Here is a 20,160-nt window from a genome sequence, read left to right as displayed (position 1 = left end):
ACTAGTACTCATATAACATATACGCCTACACAGCATTCCTGTAACCACTTGCCCCAGCAGTTAAACTAGTCTCTTACTTACCTCTGGGCCCGTGCCAGTAACAGATCCTTCCTGGTATGAGACAATGGACCACACCAACACTAGCAAAGTTATCTCACATTCCTTACTTACAAGGCCTGTATCTATGATATCAGCAAACTAGTGAGCTCTGAAGTCCGGCACTCAGACATTAACCCTGCTGAGGATCTCAATGATACAAAATGAAAGTGAAAGTCCTGCTGCAGCCTGCTAAAATAAAGCTACGTAAAGCCCAAAAACATCATCACATTCCACTCATGTGGTAGAAACCCCTCAACTGTGACATGTTCGGAAAGACCGTGACAAAAAACGTCACTGTATTATAATTTTAGATACTGAACGTGTACAGGTATAAATATAGAATAGTCATAAATAGAGGCTGAACTTCGTAACTAACCACACTGTGAAGTATTTTTTTTCCACCCATTCATAAAATACACAATAAGGGAGAGTTCACACGGAGTAACGTGCTGCTTGATATGGCACGTAGACGCCGAGTGAGCTTTTGCTCAAAATCACGGCCGCAAAATGGCGCCGCGTATACGTTACTCCGTTACGGCATGTTACTCCGTGTGAACTCTCCCTTACGCTTCATGCATATTACAGCGAAATATGTCTGTGTGATGGATGTTTTTGTAATGGCCATCACAAAGACGATTTACGTTAGGCTCACAATAGCGTACGGCTTTCCATTCCTCGGGTCCACTTACGGAAACCTAATCCGCTTAAAAAGCGGTTACCCACAGGAACCCACGGGACCCATAAAGATCCACCGCGGTTCCACCTGAAAAAATGCATTTTTCAAGTGAATTTGAAGATGGAAACTCCAAATGTAGTTGGAACTCTAATGTGAACCTAGCCTCATAGATTGCAAGCTCTTGTGAGCAGGGCCCTCAGTCCCATTGTGTGAACTGACTTAGAACTCCGTAATGTCTCATTTTGTCTGTACTTGAACTCTACAAATTGTAACGTGCTGTGGGATATGGTGGCGCCACATAAATAAAATGTATTATTATTACTACATTGGGGCAGACTTACTAAGAATAGTACTTCATACTCCAGTCTTAATAAACACTCCAACGGGTGCAAGACACCCCTGAGTTATCAAGGGTCTCCAACCTCTTTGTATGTCAGTGTTTGTGTGTTTCTGTGCATGAGGCCTAAATGTTAGATCAGTATGGGGGTACAAACATTGGAACCCCCACAGATACCTCGGCAGCAGTAAAACAACATAGAAAAACTAACTATACAATCCATTGCTTCTGATGGAAGGTGTCATAAGAATTAACAATCAAATAAATAAGGAGCTGGTAGAATTCTTAGAGCAAACCTGTCACTGTGAAGATTCTGTCCAAAATGCAGTCACATGGTATAGGGTATAGTGAGAGATGGACTGAGCAGTATGCTACTGATGATTTATCACGTTTATCCCTCCCTACGCTGGACCTATCAGTCCTGGTGGTCATCTCACTCAATGATTAACTCCCTTCTATGGGGGGGGGGGGACAGAGAAGGATGTGAATCACCATATTGCCTAATAGGCCCAGGGTCAGCTAGGTCAGAGTATACTGAACAGTTTTCCACTAAACCATATATTAATCAGAAACAAGAAATAAAAAAAAGTTTTAAAAAAGTATTCTCGAAGAAGCTGCTTCAAATAAAAAGTATCTGTCAAATTTTCAGTATGTTCAGAAACAATAGCATGAAGAAGAAAAAACACTAGGGGCAACGCGGTGGCTCAGCGGTTAGCACTGCAGCCTTGTAGCACTAGAGTCCTGGGTTCAAATCCCGCCAGGAACAACATCTGCAAGGAGTTTGTACATTCACCCTGTGTTTGTGTAAATTGCGTGGCTTTCCTCCCATTCTACAAAAACATACTGATAGGAAAAAAAAAAATGTACACTGATTCCTATATGGGGCTCACAATCTACATCTAAAAAACCCCAAAACACTGCAGTATAACCTCAAGGTGTAAGAATGTCCCCTTGGCTGACTTGCATGCTCATTTATAGCTTTCAGCATTGCCTCTCCTTCACCTTTGATGTGTGGACTATGAAACAGACCAGATACGGCTATTTGATATGTATAAGAGCAATTTTTTTTATTTCTTCTTGAAAGTGTTTTTGTTATTGCTGCACCAATGCAACATTTTTTTTTTTTTTTTTTTTTTTTGCGTGATTACAAAATATAAAAACGTATGGCAAAAGAAGTTGTCCCAAAAATGTCTTCCAGAAATAATCCCTGTGGGGGGTGGAAATCTGCAAAATAGGTTACTATCTACTATAACTGATAGCAGAAAACTGGCATTAGCTATACCTGATATTCTGGCACACGGGGACTCCTGCACGACAAAATTATTAACAGATCAGAACGTCTTAATAATTCTGGATCATCTCTCGCCAATGGGGGAATAAGAAACGCCAGTCTTAATAACTCCTCCTAGGTGTCTTCTGAGCAGTATTTCTTATCAAATCCTAATTATTTATACAGCGGCTGCACTGTATTATATCTGCCATTGTCAGTAAATGTTTGGCTGAGCATGCAGACAAAATAAGGAATTGCCAGATATCTCTAGCAATGGATCAAACATTTTGAAATCCAACATTGTTAACCCTTCTTTCCCTCGATATTTGCCATCGGAGGAAAGTCAGGAAACATACAAACACAGTAAAGGATCACTCAACTCTAAATCTACATGTTCACTTTTAGACGCCTTGTCCTATCCAAGTACAATAAAGGTTTAGTGATAAGAAGGGCGTTAAGATGGCAGATGTAGGACAGCAGCAGCAGTAAGGATACTCTTACATCTATTTCCCATCTGACAGTCAGGTCTGATATGATGCGCTAAAGCATAAAGCAGGCAAAAAAGTGTAAGACCAACAAAATCCATTTGTATTGGTCAGAGGCAAACATTTTGATAACACAGACTTATCAATTATGGATAGGACTATAGATATCCTAGCTTGAGAATAATCCTTGTCACCGAATATAGAAATATACAGAGGTTCCAATACTATGTTTATAGATGAAAACAAGTAACATCTTCACATCAAACCAAAACCTTCCTCACCTGGAATACGGCATAACCGGTGGAGACAGCATGTTAATAAGATATTTCTTCAAAGCTAGAACTGTCTTCAATTCTTCCACTCAGGGAAAGATGTATCCATATGTATATGTGATACGTAATATCAAATGTAGCAAGAAATGATACTTTATGAAAGTTATACTAGCAGTAAGCCCAAAGGGGAAAACCTTTGTAGAAGAAAAACTGCAGAAGACCTCAACAGCTTCACAAGGGTTGATCTCCTATCTTGGTAAGTGAAGGGATGGTGAAGTCGATTATAACCAGGACATCCTCATTCACATTAATTATATGTTGGAAAGCCCAATTTGAAATGAGGTATGTCTACAAGATTACCAGGCACCTATTACGTGTGTCGGTCATTATAATGCTGTTCAAAAAAATTACAGTACTTCTGCAGCGGACTTTAAGGGATTTTCCTACTCAGTGCGGAGAACAACATAACGTTTAGGAGAACTTTGTCACGTGAATGTGCAGTAAAAAAAAATCACACCTAAAATCTTCCTTCCATTCATTTCAGTTGAGTAGAGTTCTGTGAAAATCATGGAGCGCACACTGATCCCATAGGTGTGCAGTCTGCTTAAAATGAACCCATTTATGGCTAGGTTCACACTTGTGCCGGACTCTCCATTGTTAGAGTCCACCAAAGGGACCCCGAACAGCAGAAAGCCTGTAACTAAAACAGGACACCATAGAATATAATGGGGTCCACAGGGTATCTTTCAGATTTCCACTGTTTTAATACTGGAACCAGCAGTGAGAAAACACCTCCATGCAACACATTTGTCTCTGCCAATTTTGGGCAGAATCTGTGGAAGTCTCCTGTGACAGTCAAACATTAGGTCCTATCTTTATCCATTTGATGGATCCCTCAATACATTCAAATGTATGAGGGATCCTTGAAAACTGGCCCTCAGGTGCAAAATGGCCATGAAAAATGTAGCCAGCTGACAATATCCAGCATAGCCTGTAGCAGCATAGTCAATGATCTTCCATCAGCCTGACATCTACATGTCTGATAGCCAGCTATTCATTTGACAAAAATCAGATGTGAATGGCCAACTTTAAGACAAGACCAGTTTACTATATGCCCTGTAAAAAGCTACATTGTTCTTAGGACATAAGTGCCTACCCCAGACACATATGACCTATCCTTACGATCATTGTAGGTCTGACACCAGGCACCTTCAAAGATCAGCAATTCTAAGAAGCTGCTGGACCCGGCACTGCACAGTGGATAAATCCAGAAATAGACAAGTCCATCCACTGTGTAATGGTTGCGCCAGGTTACTGCACCTTAGCTCTCATTCACTTAAATGGTCTACCTTTAATGCAAGTACAGCAGGTTCCAATGCATGCACAGTATCACACTCTCTATCAGGGCCTCTTGAATTATAACATAAGTTATTGCACCTAATGGGTAAAAATTACTAATCACAGGGGCCACATGGTGGCTCAGTGGTTAGCACTGCAGCGCTGGGTCCTGGTGTTCAAATCCCGCCAAGGGCAAAAAAAACATCTGCAAGGAGTTTGTGTGTTCTCCCAGTGTTTGTATGGATTTCCATCCCATATTCCAAAAAGACATACTGATAGGGAAAAAATGTACATTGTGAGCTCTATGTGGGGCTCACAGTTTACATAAAAAAAAAAAAAAGAAAAATTACTAATCTCGTCTAAGATTTAGACAAAGTGAGAACATCAGTTCGCAGCAAGATCAAGCAGTACACTTGGTGGTATAAGCTACACCAAGTCATAAAAGTGTCTGAAATAATTGGTAAATGAGGGGCAGGACATGTAAGCCAGTTATTTGGTGCAAATTTCTCTAGAATTTTGGTGTACTTTCATTAGTGAATTTGTCCCAATTGGGGGAATGAGGGAACTCTTTTAAGTCAGCTACACTGTAAGGCCCGCCATTCTGGAGTGGACAGAGATACAGTCCTATGAAAAAGTTTGGGCACCCCTATTAATCTTAATCATTTTTAGTTCTAAATATTTTGGTATTTGCAACAGCCATTTCAGTTTGATATATCTAATAACTGATGGACACAGTAATATTTCAGGATTGAAATGAGGTTTATTGTACTAACAGAAAATGTGCAATATGCATTAAACCAAAATTTGACCGGTGCAAAAGTATGGGCACCTCAACAGAAAAGTGACATTAATATTTAGTAGATCCTCCTTTTGCAAAGATAACAGCCTCTAGTCGCTTCCTGTAGATTTTAATCAGTTCCTGGATCCTGGATAAAGGTATTTTGGACAAACAATTCAAGTTCAGTTAAGTTAGATGGTCGCCGAGCATGGACAGCCCGCTTCACATCATCCCACAGATGTTCAATGATATTCAGGTCTGGGGACTGGGATGGCCATTCCAGAACATTGTAATTGTTCCTCTGCATGAATGCCTGAGGATTTGGAGCGGTGTTTTGGATCATTGTCTTGCTGAAATATCCATCCCCGGCGTAACTTCAACTTCGTCACTGATTCTTGAACATTATTCTCAAGAATCTGCTGATACTGAGTGGAATCCATGCGACCCTCAACTTTAACAAGATTCCCGATGCCGGCATTGGCCACACAGCCCCAAAGCATGATGGAACTTCCACCAAATTTTACAGTGGGTAGCAAGTGTTTTTCTTGGAATGCTGTTTCTTTTTGGACGCCATGCATAACGCCTTTTTTTATAACCAAACAACTCAATTTTTGTTTCCAAAATGAAGCTGCCTTGTCCAAATGTGCTTTTTCATACCTCAGGCAACTCTATTTGTGGCGTACGTGCAGAAACGGCTTCTTTCTCATCACTCTCCCATACAGCTTCTATTTGTGCAAAGTGCGCTGTATAGTTGACCGATGCACAGTGACACCATCTGCAGCAAGATGATGCTGCAGCTCTTTGGAGGTGGTCTGTGGATTGTCCTTGACTGTTCTCACCATTCTTCTTCTCTGCCTTTCTGATATTTTTCTTGGCCTGCCACTTCTGGGCTTAACAAGAACTGTCCCTGTGGTCTTCCATTTCCTTACTATGTTCCTCACAGTGGAAACTGACAGGTTAAATCTCTGAGACAACTTTTTGTATGCTTCCCCTGAACAACTATGTTGAACAATCTTTGTTTTCAGATCATTTGAGAGTTGTTTTGAGTAGCCCATGATGCCACTCTTCAGAGGAGATTCAAATAGGAGAACAACTTGCAATTGGCCACCTTAAATACCTTTTCTTATGATTGGATACATCTGGTTATGAAGGTCAAAGCTCACTGAGGTTACAAAACCAATTTTGTGCTTCAGTAAGTCAGTAAAAAGTAGTTAGGGGAATTCAAATCAATAAAATGATAAGGGTGCCCATACTTTCGCACCGGTCAAATTTTGGTTTAATGCATATTGCACATTTTCTGTTAGTACAATAAACCTCATTTCAATCCTGAAATATTACTGTGTCCATCAGTTATTAGATATATCAAACTGAAATGGCTGTTGCAAACACCAAAATATTTAGAACAAAAAATGATTAAGATTAATAGGGGTGCCCAAACTTTTTCATAGGACTGTAGGTGCTGAAACTAACATCACCGATATCTCTGACACCGGGGCACATACCAGCAAAGCTGACAGTACGCTGAATTCACCGCACTGTCAATGTACCTGCAGTATGTAAGATTAGCCATTTCTGAGGTCCTCTTTAAAATGCACCAGATTACTCATCCAGCATCAGTCACTGTAACAAATCCGGTGAATATTCACACTGTTTATCAGTGTGCACTATTTTGGCATAATACTCTGACATAAAGTAAGGGGGCGTTTACACTAGCGTCGGTGTCCGACAGCTAGTGTAAAAGAATGCACATGATGTCCCATTAAATCAATGCAAAATGTAATGGACACAGCTAGTGTCTGATGCTAATGTCCGCGCAAAATCTGTCGGACACCGACGCTCGTGTGAATGCCCCCTAAGCCAGATGATAGGTGGTATAAATGTCACCTCACATCACAGAAACAAAGCGTTTTGGGCTACAGAAAGAGTTCCAACAAACTCATTTATACACTGCATAAATAAAACAGCAGAAAAGCTAATCTGGATATAGAATCACAAGCCTTGTTCCTGTATATCTGAGGTTAAGGCACCATGTAGAGGCCACAGCAAAAAAACACTGCGGGAAAAAACATGGCAGAATTGCATCATGGCTTTTCCCACAGCACGTTTCACAGAAATTCCATAGAGGTTTCTTCAGAAGACTTTGTTTCCATTATACATATAGGGAAACCACCATGTTTACAAAAGTATAATTGACCGTAGTAGTTCTGAAAATTGCAACATTTCCACTGTGCGTATTTTTTGCCAATGTGTGGATTGGATTCGCAAGACTCTTCTGTGACTGTAAAACGCTATGGTTTCTATGCCACAGGGGGGCCCCGGCCTAATAGGGGAAAAAAAATGCAGGGAAAGACGCAGGATTTTTTAAATCACTTCTTTTAGCTGCATTTCACTACTTGGGACCTTAGACGACTAACGCTAGGTTCAGACCTGCGTCTGGTTTTACGATCAGGGGGTCTGCTTGGGGACCCCCCCCTCCCTCACAAACGGAAACCCGTGGACCCCATAGAATAGTGGGGTCGGCCCGGTTTCCATCCCACATTGCAGGAAAAAATTCTGCAGCAGAAAAACTGCAATTTCAAAAATTAAAATTGTCAATTATACCTACAGAAATGCTAGCGTTTTTAGGAAAGGTGTAATAAGAGAAAAAAAGAACGCAGAAGAAAACACTGCGTCATCTTCCGGCCTGGCTTTCAATCTTCTACTTCCATTTTTTTGTGGCCGCTTACTACAAGAGCTCGCGTAAGCGGGCACAAAAAAATGGCCGCGCGCAGGTGCAGTCAGGTCTGCCCACTGGCAGAGGCGATTGCGCATGCGTAGAAGATTGAAAGCCAGGCCGGAAGACGACGTGTAGAGGCCGGTTCCTGAAGAAGATGTAGGTGGCGTTGGAGAGTTCTCTCGCAGCACTGGGGGCATCCCTCATTTGCACAAAGATGGAAAACGGAATATCTACCGAACGGCGGTGCGGAAAATACATCTAAAGGTAGGAGAAGAATAGTCTTTCTTAGGGTGCATGCACACTGAGTAACGCCGGGCGTGTATGAGAGCCGTACACGCCGGCGTTACAGCAGGGCTGCCGAACACTTCCCATTCACTTCAATGGGAGCGCTCGTAAACGCCACTGTTACGAGCGCTCCCATTGAAGTGAATGGGAAGTGTTCGGCAGTCTGCTGTAATGCCGGCGTGTACGGCTCTCATACACGCCCGGCATTACTCAGTGTGCATGCACCCTAAAGGTTATTCCTATGTGTTAGTTAGAAAAAAAGGGATTCTAATGATAGGATCCCATTAAGACTTGAATGGCTTGAGTGTGGCATAACACTGAGAGTTTCTGGGGAAAATTTTTTACAAGAGCAGAGAATTGTTCAGAAGTAAAAACTGCAACCGCCATATTACAGGGCACATTACAGTAATAAACGTCATACCTTTGTTATGCATGTCACCTTTACACAATTCTAGAAACCAACTTTGAAGTCTTTTGCAATGGATGCAGTTGGTGCACTGGAGGCAGTTCTTCAGGTTCCTGGACCCCTACTATGGACTCCCTGTGCTACCCTATGCAGTTGATCCTCCAACTGTTATGGCATTAGCCATCCTACTTGAGCAGTGCGCCATAGGCAGAAGTCCCACCCCCAGTGCACCAATGGCCTCATTTGCATAAGAATTCAAAAGTGTCTTTCTTGAAATCTACACAAATGACATATTATATAACATATATATGAAGGTTATTACTGTAATGTGCTCAGTAGTAGCAGCTGAATATGCTTGTGTGTGTGTGTGTGGGGGGTAGTAGACCTCCTTTAACATATATATATATATATATATATATATATATATATATATATATATATATATATTTGTAAATGTAGAGTGTGAGCCCCATATGGGAATCGCAATGTACATTTTTTTCCTATCAGTATGTCTTTGCAGAATAACTCCTTGTAGATGTTGTTGTTCCTGGCAGGATTCAAACCCAGGACTCCAGCGCTGCAAGGCTCCAGTGCTAACCACTGAGCCACTGTGTTGCCCCTACTTACACTTATATTTAGCAGTTCACTTAGTGGGCACAGATACACCACTAGCCTCTTCTTACTGACATACGTATTCTGAAGTAAAAGCGTATATTAGCTGCAGCCAGTCAGGAAATTCTTGGGAATTTCTTACACAGTTACACACTGATAGGGTTAATCTTCAGCACTTCCTAGTTCCTGTTTCTGTAGTCAGATATCTACGTAATGAAACAAGACATACTTCTTCTGTCTCCCTGGTATTTCCACTCTGTCACAATGTTGCCGCCTGCTTCTTCATATAATATTACCTTAATATTCACAATAATATGTCTACCTTTATATCTATATTCTCACAAACAGGCTGGATATATATCTGTGCCCTGGGATCTTACTGAATGTCTTTGTAGGATAATAAAGGACGTCCCCAAAGTGGACGTAAAGGGGTTGTGCTACAAACCGTAAACATTACCCATGTCCTGACCTGAAGTTTGTGCCCTGGATGATCCTTTCAGACCCTTACCTTTAAATGCAGAATGCTGAGGCTGGGCAGAGCCAGGGCGTCATGTGACCGGAGACTGCTGGAGAAAGCTGTGTCCATAATGCATTGCAGGCTGTACAGAGCTCCACTCCCCGCCCTGCTGCCTCAGTGCTGTGCCTGACCCTAGCTCAACAACCCTGCTAACTCTAACATGTGGTTATATGTGTGTGTGTGTGTATATATATATATATATATATATATATATATATATATATATATATATATATATATTATAGTGCTTTGCTAAAGTTTTAGACAGGTGTGGAAAAAATGCTGCAAAGTACAAACGCTTTCAAAAATATAAGTCTTAAGCCTGGTTCACATCTACATTTGGGATTCCGTTCGGGGAGTTCACTTGGGGACCCCCTGAACAGAATACTGAACACATTGACAAGTGGTGAACTTAAGAAAGCACACGGACCCCTGGGGTCCATATGTTTTCCGCGCCCTGTCCACACGAGTCATGCGGAGAGAAAAGTAGTTCAATTACTACTTTCCTCGCCGCATGACTCGTGCGGACGCCGCACGGAAAACACACGGACCTCATTATAGTCTATGGGGTCCAAGTGCTTTCACTGCTCTCCGCTTTTTAATGCGTTCGGTATTCTGTTCGGGAAGAATACTTAGAATGCGCCTAAAGTATATATTAATCCTCATGGGGTATACACAGTAAAGAATTCGAATAAAACACATAGTGCGGTAAATAATGACCTTGAATCTCTCTATTCAGAAATCATATGATTAAAATTTAGAGGAACGGCAATGTGAAAAAGATACAAGATTGGTACAATACCCTAAGAAGTAAGAAGCACAATGATGCCATTCAGTCAGGTCATACCAAAAATTAGTTAGCAGTATACACTACCTATCCCATGGTAATGAAGTGGTTAAACATTAGCAGGGGTTGTCCCTCTGCAGATTGATAAAAGCTAAGATGGCTTATTATCCAACAATACAAGGTTATAGGTCACTATTTTCGGATAAGTCATATATAGAACATGTTTAAAGTTTTTTTCAGCTTTCAATACATACCTTCAGGGAGCACAGCACGGAAGTCATCTTGCTGGATTTCGAAAGAATAAGGGAAGGAAGAGCAGAAGTGTAACATAAAAATGATCTATTGTCATGTGACACAAGATATGCATGTGACCAGCTTACAAAGCATTTTTATTCGTTACAGTGAACAGGATCGACTGGATTGATAAAGTATTCTGCCAAGGATTTTAATTATACGTTATATTTAGCTGCAAGTAAAATGGCTACACATCATACAAAACTTCATACAATGGCCTCATATCATTAGATCATTATGTGGAGTGAGGCGTCCAAAACATACTTAATCTCAACCACAAAAAAAACAGGCGATGTCTGTTGATACGAAACGTGCGTTAGGGTTTGGTACCATCCGTGAGAGGACATACTTTCTTATACTAGGTAATATCATGTATTCAACTTGTGTCTTCCTCATGCTTTTAACTATCTATGTATATATTTTTTTTATTGAATAAATTTGATATATTTTCATTAATTTTGTCATGCATTCCTTTTTTGTGTTTGAAATGAAACACTGAAAGTGCGGAATGAAAGATCAGCGGAGAACCAGGAGAGCGCGGTGTCCTTGAGTCCGACTGAGCGGAGCATAGTGAGGAGGAGATGATGGTCAATAGTGTCAAATGCTGCAGAGATCCAGAAGAATAAGAAGAGAGAAGTCACCATTGGATTTAGCCGTCAGGAGATCATTAGAGACTTTTGTCAGGGCCGTTTCAGTAGAGTGCAGAGCGCGGAAACCAGATTGTAAGGGGTCAAGCAGAGAATTAGCAGAGAGATAGCAGATTAAACAAGAATAGACTAAGCGTTCCAAGATTTTGGAGATGAAGGGCAAGTTAGAGACGGGTCAAGGGAGGATTTCTTCAACTGTGGGATTGTGACAGCATGCTTGAAAAGGTGTATCATTTGCCATCTCTGTCTCTTCTCCTCTTTCCCTTGCTGTTGGGGTTACTAAGGACTCGGTCCTTGGTCACCTGCTCTTCTCTCTCTACACAGCCCCCATTGGACAAACCATCACCAGATTTGGCTTTCGGTACCATTTTTATGCTGCTAACACCCAATTATATATGTCATCCTGTGACATCATTCCTGCACTAATACAGAACACCAGTGATTGTCTCTCTGCTGTGTCAGATATCATGTCCTCGCTCTATCTGAAACTGAGTCTCTCAAACACTGAACTACTTCTGTTTCTACCATCAAATAGATCTGTCCATGATATATCCATTACATTCTCTGGACTTACTATAACTCCTAAGCAGTATGCCCACTGCCTCGGGGTTATGTTTGACTCAGACCTTTCCTTCACCACCCTACATCCAATCACTTATCTTACCAGAGATACACTAAAGACACTTATTGTCTCTCTGATTCATTCTCGCCTTGACTACTGTAACTCCTTACTAATCAGTCTTCCCCTCACTAAACTCTCCCCTCTACAATCTATTCTGAATGCAGCAGCCAGGCTCATCTACAGTCCTATGAAAAAGTTTGAAAAGTGACATTAATATTTAGTAGATCCTCCTTTTGCAAAGATAACAGCCTCTAGTCGCTTCCTGTAGCTTTTAATCCCACTGTTTTGTAGAAAGAAATGGTCCAAAATACCTTCATCCAGGATCCACACACTTTTCTGTTGAGGTGCCCATACTTTTGCACCGGTCAAATTTTGGTTTAATGCATATTGCACATTTTCTGTTAGTACAATAAACCTCATTTCAATCCTGAAATATTACTGTGTCCATCAGTTATTAGATATATCAAACTGAAATGGCTGTTGCAAACACCAAAATATTTAGAACTAAAAATGATTAAGATTAATAGGGGTGCCCAAACTTTTTCATAGGACTGTATCAGTCTAGATGCTACAGCGATACCTCGGGTCTGTGGCAGTCACTACATTGGCTGACTATTCATTACAAAATACAATATAAACTTATCACCCTCATCCACAAGGCTCTCTATAATACTGCACCTCCCTACATTTCCTCCCTCATCTCTATCGCCCAACCCATGCTCTCCGCTCACTCAATGACTTAAGACTTACATCCTCTATTATCAGAACCTCAATTAGAACCTCCTACTCCCGTATCCAAGACTTCTCCCGAGTTGCACCACTTCTCTGGAATTCTCTACTCCGGACTACCAGATAAACTCCCAATTTCTCCAGCTTCAACCGCAAACTAAAGACACATCTTTCAGACAGGCCTATCACAATTCCAAATGGAAACCCTTCTGGAGTTAGAATCCCTAAAAAAAAACCTCCTCTGTTCAAGCGTCCACATTACCCCACATGATATGATGCCGTTTCAGACTAACTTTATATGTCCAAGCACCATCTGCACATTAAAGGACATGACTGGTGACGAATCATACATTTTCATGTCTGTCAGTAACCTCTATAGCAAAGTTATCTGACCACTGTATAAGCAATGCTGCGTCCTAGGTGACCCCTGCTACCTCTTGTGTCACCCCCTCTGCCTCATAGATTGTAAGCTCTTGTGAACAGGGCCCTCAGTCCCATTGTGTGAAGTGACTATTTCTCTGTAATGTATCTTTTTGTCTGTACTTGATCCCTACATTTTGTAAAGTGCTGCGGAATATGTTGGCACTATATAAATAAAATGTATTATTATTACTATTTTCCTTAGAAGAAGACACCAGGAGTAGCAGGAACAGACCGCTGTGGGAGACACTGGAGCACTGGCAACCCCTTTGGAGCACCCCACTTGTTATACAGATACTACACTCTTTATTTGCAATGTTGGAAATAAATGATCATTGGGGCACATACTAAAGATTTACTATAATTTACACCAAAAATTGCTGTAAATCAATACTCTTGCTCATAGAAGGTGTAGATTTCAATCAGAGGTGTAACCTGAAGCTCCTGAACCCCAATGCAAAAATCAAATTTTACTTCAACATACAATGATTTAAAACTGGTATATGGAACCCCAGATTTAGTAAATTTACACATAAGTTTAAAAATATTTTAAGGCACCGCTTGGAGCTTTTTTTTTACTGTATGATGTTTAATTTCTGATTAGTTCATTCACCCGACTGATTCTTCACTGTGTCCAGTCTCCAAATGAGTCCCAAGTCTGTTCATGTTATAGGCAGACTAAGGTCGGGGCCCCAATGGGCCGGAATCGCGGCGTTTAAGAGTACTTGCAAAGTGGATGGGATTCATGCGAATCCCATGCCCACTTTTTGGAAAAAAAATCGCAGCGTGGACACACCGCAGTTTGGAAAATCTCAGCATGTCAATTATATCTATGGAAACACCGGTGGCTTTCCCGTAGATATAATTGTAATAGAAAGTCCGTGAAGAAAAATTCTGCGAACTTTCTGTTCAAAGTGCTGTGGGAAAAACCGCGATGCATTCACGCCGGTTGTTCCTGCAGCGCTTTAGCGCAGCTTTTCCGGCCCATGGGGCCTTAGCCTTAAGTGGATATTCACACAGCAGCTCGACGACCTGATCTCTATGTAAGTCTAGAAAAGTGTTACATCCAGGCTCCAGATATACAGGAATAGTGACTTCTGGCTGCTATATGAATCATCAGATCAGTCTGATGGCTACATGACCAGCGCGGGAACCTGTTCGGTATCTAACATTACTCTATGACAGTCACATATCCAGGTTGTTAGTTACAGTAGTAGTTATTGGAAGGGCGTATGTACCTTTAAACTATTTTACAACATATATACAGGGCATAACTTGAGGGGGAGCCTTAGGGGGCCCATAAGCACTGGCATCAGTATTGAGATTGCAGCTTCCACCTGGCCCATAAACCAAGGCCATCCACAGATTACCCTACTACACTAAAGTGGATTAAACTCCTTAGCACCCGTAACCATCACTATCAAGAATTTGTTGTAGGGATGAGGTAGGGAACCTGGACAAAAGATTGCACCGGGGTGCACAAGACTTTAGTTACACTACAGCATATACAGTAATTATATATACAGTTATTATTACTGAGTAATATAATCTACATACATATTGATAACTTTGTACTTACAGTCACTTTACAATAGCTGTGTCTCATAATGAGACTTTTCAATAATTCCAATTTTAGAGGGTTTTTTTTTTCTTCAAATATTATTACCTAGAAATACTGAAATTCCATTGTCTTGTGATAAGTTTACACATGGTCTAGTTTCACTTGTCTGTCTGTTTACTACCAAACCTTAATAAAAAAGCCTTTAAATCTGTATAGAGAAGTGAAAATGAGTGGGCAAAATATCATATGATATACTGTAAGCAGAGAGTGTCCCAGACCTCTGTACATGTAGATTTCCAGAGTTGTAGACTCCAGAACGCCCCTTCGTAGCCCGGACTTCTTCACATTATGACTAATTTAGAGCAATATGTCATCTGAAAGCACATGAGTAAGACATACATTTAAATATCTATAATAATTCTGTTATCTTACACCTACTTGTACAAGAATAAATGAGGGCAGAAGTGACCGGAGAAAGGGTGAACTTACAGGGAAGAGGCAGGGCCTACCAAGGCCTCACAGATTTACTAAAATTTCTGGCAGAATTATGATGCAAATGTATGCCTATTGATAGACTTTTCTAGTGCACTCACAGCCAAAGACATGTCAAATATGGCACATCATATTCCAATGCACTTTAAGGGCTAGTTCACACGGTGTAAAAGTTTCCCCATGTGTTTTTTTTGGCGCAGCTAGCCGCCTTTGGATGCCGATGCAGTGCATCAGCATTCCGTCGCAGCATCCCGCTCCTGTTTAGGCCCATTCATTCAGGCCTAATCAGGAGTGGGATGCCGCGACGGAATGCTGATGCACTGCATCGGCATCCTGTCGCGGCTAGCTGCGCCAAAAAACACATGGGGGGAAAACTCAAGCCGCGGCAAGATAGGGCATGTCACTTCTTTTTTCCACTAGCTAGTTAGCAAAAAATCTGAAACAAAAAAAGCAGATTTTTCGCAAAGTGGCCTTTTTGCCTGTTAAATTCTCCAAATATAAATAGATTAATAAAATACTAAGGGTGTGTTCACATGGAGGGATTTGCAGCAGATTTGGGGACGGACTTTGCCCCTGAATCTGGAGCAAATTCCTCCTGGAATCCACCTCCATTGTTTTCAACGGGAGTCATAAATCATGGCATGACACTGAAAAAAGAAGCGTCCTGCTCAATCTTGCCGTGGAGTCGGCGGGTTGAGACTCGCTCCATTCATCCTAGTCTAATCAGGAGCGGGATACCACGACGGAACACTGATGCACTGCACCGGCATCCCGTCGTGACTAGACCGCTGTGAAAATGCCAGAGGCGGAAAATAAAAAGGAATTACGCTTCATTTTCTGCCAAGTGAACACATCCTAAACGTGCTAGTAATTTGACTTTTTCCTGCATCCAATTGTATTGGGCTCCGCCTCTTCATCCTACCCCTCTCACCATAGACTTCTATGTAGCCTGATTTCTTTTTGAGCTCCACTGTCTTCACCCTGTAGACAGTTATCTCAGTAAACTGAGCAGTTTAGCAGGCAGGAATGGAGCTGATAACAGGAAACAGAACCTCTTTCTCTGCTAAGATATATTACAATGCTTCTTATATTTACAACAATGCAAAAAATAAAAAAAGAAGGGGACACTCACCAGGATCTGTAAAAGAGTCCACTTTATTTCAAACAGCAAGCATAGGCAGAGAGGCACGCACACCGCATCAGGCTATGGGTTATATTTACCTGAACTACTTAATTTCCAAAAAATGTCAAATTGATCTTATGTTTTTCTCTTTAGTAAGAAGTGACGTTACCAGAAGAGAAGATTATATCTAATCTCTACCCAACTATCATCAGATGTCAGCATAAATATATGTTTCCACATAACTGCTGCAGTAGTACAGGACTTCCCCCTACATCAAAAATTACAACTTATAAGGAATACCCGATTTCTACTGCATCCTGTTATTTTATAAGATTCAGGACTCACCATTTTATGAAGTCTTTTCAACTTTTTTTATGAGGTCCTCGATAAGTACATTGACATCCAATTGCAGATTTTGTCTTGCTTTTTGTAGCATTTGCTCCATGGTAATCTTTGTTATTGGTTGCCCTGGTAAAAAAAAATGAAGTCTAGTGTGAAGTTTTCGCAATGGTCAGGTGTAATAAGAAGGGTGCTTTGTTAGAATGAGTCCTACTGTTGGCTCCTCCAAAGTTGTGCTCCTTCTAGTAGACTTAGCAGCTCTTCTCTTTGGTCACAGTTGGCAGCCTATGTGGAATGTAGTTGTTACAGATAACCCTTTGTTAGAACAATATGCAACCTATTGGGAGCGGGCCAGGAATGCAGCAACTCTACATAGCTGTACTTGGAAATATCTCACAAAGTATTTCCCTGTACCAACATGTGACACTCACTGCTACATAAGTTCCTTCCTTGATAACATAATCAGTAGTTACATATCTAAAGCAAGAATGTCACCCCAGTCACAATTACTCACTGTAGGGCCTTAAAGGGAACCCGTTGCCAGAAAATAACCTATTTTTTAAACTATTTTTGATTTTTCACAAAATTTCCATGTCACTATCTGTATCCTGTATTTTCACTCTGACCACTAAGCCTAACAATAGACTGAGATTTTCCTTTTCTGTATGGGCTTTCTTTGCAACAGTCACCTCATTTACATCACAGATAAAACAAGATAGCATCTCTATAGATAATACCATAACACCACTGACTAGAGATGATCAAACCGACTGGAACCGATATGCTAAATTGTTTGTTTTTCACAAAACTGGAAAGAAATGGAGATTAGTTTCAGGGGAACAAAAGTCGCTGCCACATTATACTCAGGTGTCTCTTCAGACCCAGAGTGTAATAGGTGGAGGCCTAGGGTAGGTGACAAGAAAACCCCCCAAATATTCATACTCACTTTCCTTTACCACTTTTGGGCCTCCTCATGGCGTCTGTGCTCTTCTGGTGATGTCATGCGCCAGGGTTACAAGTATTCAGATGGGCACACCGAGCATCGTGACACTCAGCGTACCACCAGAAGAGACCCCGAGTATAATAATGTCACTTTCACTTGACATAACTTTGTCTGTGTTCGCCTACAGATAGCTAGAACGGGCATACATAGGATTCTAGCAGTATTCTTCACCATGTTTTAAGCCAATTTAAGTTGTGCTTCATACCACAACTTGAAACAAATCTTGGACCCGAACCACTAAAATCCGAAACAAGTCCTGAGAAGTTCGGCCATCTCTACCACAGACCCATCATTGCATCCACTATTGACAATGGATGATGTCACCATTTGCCTCCTCCCCATCGCTGCACAGAGCATGGCTAGAAAACTATTCATAGATATCAGTGAGTTGGCTCTAGACTATTGCTGCCTATTCCTGATAGATTGCTGTAAAACACATCACGAAATGCTGTAAACAGAGCAGAGGAGATCAGGCGTGATGGCAGCCCCCATAATCATATGGCCTTTAGGTGGTTTTCCCATGAATAGAAACATATTTAAATTTGTAGACAAAGTTAAAAATTATTACAAATATAACTAAATATTTTCAAGCATTTTAAATATTTTTTTATGATCGTGGCAAATAATGAAGACAAAAACCTCTACTATGATCATTACAGAAAATCCTTCAAGGGATTCAATTATTAAAATGGCATTTTTTGTCACTAACACGTAAGGCCGAGGCCGATGGCAGAGCCGACTGCGCATGCGTAGAAGTTTGAACCCAGCGCCGGAAGAAGACGCAGGGAGACGGAGTTCCAGAAGAAGATGGAGGCGGCGCTGGAGATTTCTCTCACAGCATTGGGGACGCCTCCAGTGCTGCCAGAGAACTCATTTGCATACGAAGAAAACACGGATTTATACGGAACGGCAGCGTGGAGAAGACATCTACAGATAGGAGAAGACTAGCCTTTCTTAAGGCTATTCCTACGTGCTAGTCAGAAAAAATGTAATTTTATTGATAGAATCCCTTTAAAATTTAGCAATTCTCCATTTTTTTTTTTATTTTTTTTTTTTTTTTTTATAACTTAGACATCTGCTGTAAGTGTAGACAAAGTTAGGATGTAGAGAACAATGACCTAATAACAGGGCAAAGGGAATCCTGATGAGTTTGCAATTATAAATAGTTACAAATGTTATAGAGTTTTAAAGATTTTTATCCATTGGGAATCGACCAAGACAAAAGACCGTCTGCACTAAGATGATTAGAGAAAAAATTTAAAATTCTGCAATTCTGTATTTTTTTTTATAACTTGGACAAACCCTTTAAGTGCCTGGAATCCGCGGCAAGAAGGATCATCTCGCTTCATTTTTCCGCTACTAGCTAGTGGAAAAAAGAAGCGAGCGGCTCCCATTGAAGTTAATGAGAGCTGGTTTTCGCAGCGGATTTTAAGGCAGATTCCGCATCAAAATCCGCTGCCAAACAACTCCGTGTGAAATGACTCTTAGGATGTGGAAAGCAATGACCTGATGACAGGGCAGACATGATCCTGATGTATTCCCCGGTACCATCACTACTTCTCTTTCCTCTTTCTTCAGACCTTGTGCTTGACGTGCAGCAAACTGGGGGTTAACAGGATATGATCTTCCTGCAAAAAGTCTTTTTTAGTTTCATGAAAGAATGTTTACAAAAGTAAAATTTAATATAAACTATGAGGCAGTGAGGGATGTATTACAATGTATGCAGGTGGAGCATATAGATGCAGATTTGTAGGTAGGCTATTCCTGGACTATACTGCCACCTAGAGGATAAAATGTTAACAAGCAAGTTTTAAGAGTATGGGTATATTCACATTGCGGCTTTTGAAATTCTCTTCAAAAACCAACCCTCATTTTATTGTTTTCTATGGGAAGTGTATAGTTTTTCTCTTGTTTAAGTTCCTGGTGCAGAATCACCGCTGATACCATGTTGCTTGTGGCCCCTTGTATGAGGCTTATTTTGCGTGCAAAACCGCACCTGATCTCAGACACTTTGCGTCCATTTCACAGGGGTGGTCTTGGAGCAGATTTTTGAGGTGGCCTCAAATTCCAGGCCAAAAGCCACTATGTGAACAGACCTTCAGTTTTCCGATACATAATTTGGCACTGACATCTGAAGCCCCACCAGAGATGGCCCAGATGCTTTGGTGGGTAAAGTCTTCATTTTACTTGCAACTCTGTTTGGCTACTGTGGGTGAACAGTTTTAGGTGCGTTGTGTACCCTCACGTTATGGGTGCTATTACACACCCGTACTTGTGCTAACACATGCATTTCATGACACAATATATATGTTTTGCATTTTTTTTAATTTGTTGCAATTTTAATCAGTCATT

At 41.0% G+C, this 20,160-nt stretch overlaps 1 protein-coding gene across 3 annotated transcripts in view; it reads right to left on the bottom strand.

The window, feature by feature from the left end:
- CFLAR (CASP8 and FADD like apoptosis regulator) overlaps positions 1-16,924 on the bottom strand; it is a 56,371-nt gene extending 39,447 nt beyond the window's left edge. The window contains exon 1 of one of the 3 annotated variants that reach the window (XM_075284332.1): positions 16,812-16,924. In XM_075284332.1, the coding sequence (XP_075140433.1) occupies positions 16,812-16,814 (3 nt within the window). In that variant the 5' untranslated portion in view covers positions 16,815-16,924. Of the gene's footprint in view, positions 1-9,782; positions 9,829-10,832; positions 10,871-16,811 lie in introns of those variants that run through there. The other 2 variants (XM_075284330.1, XM_075284333.1) reach the window with 2 other exon arrangements.
- Positions 16,925-20,160: the final 3,236 nt, after the last annotated feature.

This window comes from Leptodactylus fuscus, chromosome 8 (assembly GCF_031893055.1).
Source record: "Leptodactylus fuscus isolate aLepFus1 chromosome 8, aLepFus1.hap2, whole genome shotgun sequence".
NCBI classification, from domain to species: Eukaryota; Metazoa; Chordata; class Amphibia; order Anura; family Leptodactylidae; genus Leptodactylus; species Leptodactylus fuscus.
The sequence above is the reverse complement of the archived record's forward strand: the minus strand, read 5'-3'. Positions and strand labels throughout refer to the sequence as shown.